The sequence below is a fragment of the Vigna umbellata genome, chromosome 1 (assembly GCF_029865625.1).
Source record: "Vigna umbellata cultivar VRB3 chromosome 1, Vumbellata_1.0, whole genome shotgun sequence".
NCBI classification, from domain to species: Eukaryota; Viridiplantae; Streptophyta; class Magnoliopsida; order Fabales; family Fabaceae; genus Vigna; species Vigna umbellata.
The window spans coordinates 71,213,329-71,219,874 of NC_142165.1; the positions used below are offsets into that span (position 1 = coordinate 71,213,329).

A 6,546-nucleotide genomic window follows, 5' to 3' on the forward strand; every position below is an offset into this window, starting at 1 on the left:
ATAATAATTATTTTAGTAAATAAAATAAAATTAATTTATAAATAATTAAGTAATAATTTTAAATTAATTAAATAATATTTATATATTAATTTAAAATATAATAAATTAAAAACTAAAAATTAAAAAAGAAAAAACTTCATGGATGTTGCCACATCCATTTTAATACATTTTTAAAAATTATTTTATTATTTAAATAATAATACATAAATTAAATTAATAATAATTATTTTATTAAATAAAATAAAATTAATTTATAATTAATTAAATAATAATTTTAAAAAAATTAAATAATATTTATATATTAATTTAAAATATAATAAAATAAAAAACTAAAAACTTTAAAAAGAAAAAAACTTCACGGATTTGGTAACATCCTTATCTTTTTAATAAAATTTTAAAAAGTATTTTAATTATTATTTAAAATAATAATACATAAATTAAATTAATAATAATAATTTTATTAAATAAAATAAAAATAATTTATAAATAATTAAGTAATAATTTAAAAAAAAATTAAACAATATTTATATATTAATTTAAAAATTTAAAAAAACTAAAAATTTGAAAAATAAAATAAAATAAAACTAAACGGATGTGGCATATCCGTTGAAGAATTTTTTCTTCAACGGATGTCGACATCCGTTCAAGAGAAAAAGGAGGAGGTGTAGGATATTTTAAAATATAAAGGATAGTTTTGAAATTTAAAAAAAAGTGTGGTGGTGCAGGGAGCAATGTGTGGTGGTGTAGAGAGTAACTCTCAAAGGAAAGACTGGTTTACCATATTTTTAATATTTAAAAAATAATTTAAATTTTTTGTTTAAATATATAAAAGTAAAAAAATATTAAAAAAATATTTAATCATATAAATATTTTCTAGATTTTTAATTGATTAATTAATATTTTTAATTGAATAAATTAAAATAATTATTATATTTATATATTAAATTACTCTTATAACTAATATTTATATATTAAAATAATTATATATTTATATTTTTAAAAAATGGGTTAACGATTCCGTTATGTTTTTAACTGTTAATTTAGCGGGTTAGATAGATTGAATCAAAACGGATTAATAAGTTAAAAATGTTTACTACTTTCATATATATATATATATATATATATATATATATATATATATATATATATTATTTTTCTATTATAAAAATAAATATATTTCAATCTTGAACAAAAATATATATACTCTTTTTTAGAGTTTTCGTTTTATCAACTGTTTATTACTCTTTGTGAATGTAGTAACGTATTATAAAGGGATTAATGGTTTGGAATTAAGAAAAAAAAATACTAACTATTCTCCATTTATGCAGGCGAATTGTTTGCAAGTCTCAAGCATGTTTTTGACTTTAACTATATGGATCCAAACAATTTCGAATGTAAATATAAGAGAAACATATTGAATACCAAACTAATAAAAACTTATTACAATTTTATTTCAGCCGAAACAATTTGAAAGTAATATATGTTATAAAAATTTATAGATAATAGTTTTTATCATAAATGAATATGGACAATCTAGATAAAGAGAAATGAAGTTGCTTTTATAGCATTCTCCATTGTTTCTATCTTAGTCGTGTTACGTGAAACTATTAAAAACAATTAATTTATAATTTATAACATTCTCCATTTAATCTATACGATTATTTTTAAATGTTAAAATTTTCTTTTTCTTTTTTAATATTTTATATAGTGAACAAATAAAAATCTACTTTCATATTTTTGCAACAATGTTTAACTATAATATTTAATAATGACTCAAATTATCCTTTTTAAAAAAAAAGTCAATTACAAAAACAAGTGCAGGAAATAAAAGCACTTTGAATAATTTTTTTAAGAATCAGAGCAACCATATGATTGTACTTTAAAAATTGGTTTAAACCGTCGGTTGATCCTCTTATTTATATGAGAATCTCAAAGATCATCGTTTTTTTTTCGGTCTCAATTGGGTCATATTTTTTTGTAAAAATGAGCAAATTTTACCCTAACTGTTAAATTGTTCCAAACGGCGTTAAATTAGGTTGAGCTGTATTTTTTGCATTGAACGATGATCCATTTGATTCGCATATAAATAAGAGGATCAACGGAGAGTTTAAACCTTAAAAATTTTGAAAGACACGAAGTGTTTGCAAGTGAGGAGAAAAGAAACACTAGAAAAACAAGAAATAAACAGTACCTCGTAAGCATAATAGTTTTATTACTAAATTAATGTGTAGTTAAAATAAAGAAAACAGTTTTGTTTTTGTTGAGTTGAGCATGCAAGTTGTGAAAGCATCAGACAGAAGGGAAAAACTTGTTGAGATTAAAAGGTAATGAGTAAAACTCTTCACTCCTGGTATCTGTCTTGAACGAACGGAATCTGTCCCACCAGTGCATGCCTCTGTCTTTTCTACTTTGGTTGTCTTTCTTTCTCAATGTAACATCCAAGATAAGTGCCAAGGTACCACCAACAAATGCCTCAGATGCAAATGCCACGTTCATCATGTCATTAAACTATCAAAATCAAACCACTTTTTTTAATCAAATCTCTATTCATTTTCTTCTCTTCCTCACTCATTATTCCAACTTAAACAAAATCAAACTGCATACATAGAACTTAGATATTACCCATCTTGCTCTTGTGTGTGCAGGACCGTAGCCTTTAAATGCTGTGTACTCATTGAAGTATTGTGGTATGGAGAAGCCCATGAAAATGGAGAACCCTAAGATGAATTTAGTTCTAAAGCTGTTTAAATTGCAAAATTGAAGGAATCCTAGACCTGCTGACCCTGTGTTGTGGGAACAAACAAAAAAGACAAAATATAAACGAAGCTGAATGTGTTTATAAAATACAACTTCTGCTTCTTTAAGTTCATACTCATACTTACCTACATAGGCAAAGAAAAGACAATATAAAGCTGCAACTATTGGAGCTGGAATTGAAGCAAAAACGGCTCCAAACTTTCCTACACAGTTCATAACAAATAATTAGGCTCAAGTTCGAGTTCAAAAGGAAACAAATCACATCAGAAAAATTTCCAGCGTTAAAAAATCACCAAGAACTGAGAAGAAGATCATGAATCCAGCTGATATTTGAACAACTCTTCTACTACCTACACGTGTCAAAGCTAGCAGCCCTGCATTCTCTCTGGGAAATTGAAAGCCAATGATGTTATACAATTTGCACAAGGAAGATAATCATATATCAAATAACATGGAACTATATTGAATTAGGATCCTACACAGAAACTGATGATCCATTCCCTGTGCCAAATATTCCAGATAACAGAATTCCTACTCCCTGATGCATCACAAATAAGTACGATTAACTATCATCAAAAGTTAGAAAAGTGAAACTATTAAAGAATGTAGTAAAGACAAAATTAACTTAATATCTATTTACCTGCCAACCAACACCACGGCTAAGAACTGAAGGAGGAATTGGTGTTGCACTTGCGTACCTTGACACAGCAATGAAGGCGCCAGTTGACTGTTGAACAAGTAGATTTTATGTAAGAGAAAAGTACTAAATCAGTGTGAAACACAAAAAAAAGGACATTGCAAAAACAATGCATATGGCAGTATAAAAATAAACTAACCTCTACTAGAGCAACAAATGAAGCAGTCATCATAGCAAAAGCTTCTCCAGCATCAAATGTAGGAGCTCCCCATTGAAAAGGGTAAGGGATTCTTATCCTAAAAATATGTTTTGACAAATGGAAACCACATTATTTCGTTATCAATTAAGATAGTCCATACAAGTAGTTAGCCATGTACACTACTATTATTGGAAAAATTGAAAGATGGATACCAAGGAGCACCCCCTATAATTCCTGCACGATCAGTTCTGCAAGTTATTTGAGTTTTAGGAGCTGAATTTCTGTAAGCTCCACCGACTGTAAGAAGATGAGCATAAATCCAAACAATTGCCACTGAGAATATTACTGCAAAGCGATCAAAGATCGGTTTTTCTCCTTTCATCATATGAGGAATGTACTGCAAAAAACATTTCAAATTAGTGAAGAAAGGAAAAAAAAACAAACAGAAAATGTTAACACAGTTTAATCCGACACGTGTTTGGCACACTGGATGATGTTGAAAAATGTGTATAATGCTACAATTAACAGAAAAAGATTTTAGCTTCAAGAAAGTTATCAATTTATTGATCACCTGAGAAAAAACTACTAGGATGATGATTTCTGGCAGCCCAATCTCCACACACTTTGCAAGCTGGATTCAAAAGCCACATTCAACACAGAGGGAATCAAACATTATAATTTTTAAAATATTTAAAGGAAACAAGTAGTCCCTTTTGCAAATATGCATACCACAGGGAAACCCAGTTCATACAACCCAAAGCCTGATAGAGCAACCAAGGGAACAGCAGAGAGAGGACTTAAGAACCTGAAAAATACATAAAGTTATTCATTAATATGATTTCAAGAGCTCGATACAAATCAATAACTTTCAGAATGGATAAAATGTTATCTATAATTATAACTGAAAATGAGGTCTGTCTATGATACTTTTGAATGAAGTAAAATGAAAAAAAAAAAGTTGTTAACAATTGACAAAAAGGATTATTATCTCTAATTGAGTGTAGAATAGTATATAAGAATTAAATCTTTCGTAAAGAAACTAAATCAAAACCACCTGTTAACATCTGAAAGTAAACGAATTGCATGAATATCTGTTAACATCTGAAAGTAAACGAATTGCATGACTATCCTAACTTAACAGAAAAGTTTGAGAAGAAGTAACACAAAGTTCAACTATTTTAGGCAGGGCAGGTTCAATAACCTCACTACATTGCGCCAAAGGCCACTGAAGCCAAGAACAATTTGTAAGGTTGAGGCAACAATGAGGGCACCCTGTGTTCCGCGCATTATCCTCTCAAATTTCTGCATGTTTGTTGCAATGCAGGTAAACAAAGATGACAAAATAACAAAAACAGAAAAAAAAATGAATAAAGAGGTTTGTGATGAACCAACCAACCTCCAGAGGATTCACAATGTCACTGTAGCGACCTGCCAGAATGATTGAAATGGTTGTTGGCACAAAGGTGTAGGATCCCCCAATAACTGCAGGCAAACGAGTCCCAAAGAATGTTTGGAAAAAGGTGTTTATGCCAGCCACAAACAGTAGAGTCTGAATCACTTTTGCTTTCTCTTCCTAAGGAAGCCAAATTGCAACTTCTATAAGATTTATGAGCGAACAATAATAAAATAAAACCATTTTTTCTTAGAAAATGTTCCTCTATCTCTCTTTTTCAAAACTTAGTGTGTTTGATTTCTGTTGTCAAAATGCAATAAACAATATTGCTCAGACAATAAGAAAAAAAAAAGTGCAATGTATAGAGCAATGTGTGGAATTGAAAGAGATGAGGAATATGAGAAAAATATCTCCCAGTTGTCTTGCTTTTTAGTTGTAATAACATATGTTTTGGAAAGAGAAATTCCTGAGGAGAAATGTAGAATAGTTTTAGAAAGCAGATTTTGAAGCTAAGAAATGAGAAGAGCATCGAGCAGGTTCTTACATTTCCTCCTCCCATCTGGGGAACAAGAGAGCTGGGAATCAGAACGGTTGTTCCTAGCATCACCAGGTAATGTTGGAAACCAAGTAGGATTGCCTCCGCTTCATTAACACAAATTCTAAAACTAAATCAACTTGTTGAACATGAAAGCACACATGAAAACATGAATGCAATGAAAACCAGAAATGTTAAGGCAATTCCACACCAGAATGTTCATGTGCCAAATTAGAAAAAAAAAGTAGAAGAAAATGGTTCCAATGAAGCAGTGAACTTACGCCAGGGAGGAGGACTTGTAATGCAGAAGGAAACATTTGGTAATTGATCTTTCACTGGATGTGGTTGATGCTCATCCTGCTTGGGTTGTGGTGCAGCTCCTCCTCCTGCCATTCAACCAATCCTACTACAATTCACTTGATCAGCTTTAATGCACTGTAGCAACCAAACTCAAACTTCTCAGAACCCAATAGCACAAAAACCAAAACTTCTACATCAACTTCTCAACTTAACCCCAGAAGAAGTTATGTTGCACAACACAGACAGAAACAAGAAAAAAACATGGTTGGAAGAAACTATCACTGTCTGGTACTTTTCCCAATGAGAATTATGGAATGATGAAAGGAGTGGCAATGAGAAGAAACTGAAGGCACCCCAAAGAAAAATGAATACTTTCTTCCCTTTTGGGAGCTTCACTCAAGGAAATGAACAGAACAAGTCCAAGGGAGACAACTTGTCAGCAACGAAATGCAATGCAGCTAATGTTGGATGGTTTCTTAGCCCAAGACCCACATGGAGGCCAAGAAAACATGAAAAGCTAGTGTGAAGATGTGGAAAAAAAGGAAAAGGAGGGAGCCAGCTCCTCCTAAAGCAAGAAAGAAACCAAAAATACAAAAGAATCTCCGAGTTCAGTATTGCTTTACAATATTGTAATCCAATATTTAATGCTGCTAACACCATGCTTTTCTTTTTAGTTTCTATTCAACACGTAAAGATAAAGTTTGAACAAAAGCAACTTGAACTTC

At 30.1% G+C, this 6,546-nt stretch overlaps 1 protein-coding gene across 1 annotated transcript; it reads right to left on the reverse strand.

Annotated features, from left to right (window-relative positions):
• Positions 1–2,195: 2,195 nt before the first annotated feature.
• Positions 2,196–6,324, reverse strand: LOC148206201 (nucleobase-ascorbate transporter 6-like). Its single transcript, XM_088104142.1, has 14 exons — positions 5,803–6,324; positions 5,531–5,628; positions 4,990–5,166; positions 4,795–4,895; positions 4,323–4,398; positions 4,165–4,224; positions 3,806–3,990; positions 3,594–3,690; positions 3,398–3,484; positions 3,237–3,295; positions 3,051–3,142; positions 2,883–2,960; positions 2,623–2,783; positions 2,196–2,508 (listed from the first exon to the last, which is right to left on the reverse strand). The coding sequence occupies exons 1-14, from the start codon at positions 5,912–5,914 to the stop codon at positions 2,290–2,292; spliced, it is 1,602 nt and encodes a 533-aa protein (XP_087960268.1). The 5' UTR covers positions 5,915–6,324; the 3' UTR covers positions 2,196–2,289.
• Positions 6,325–6,546: the final 222 nt, after the last annotated feature.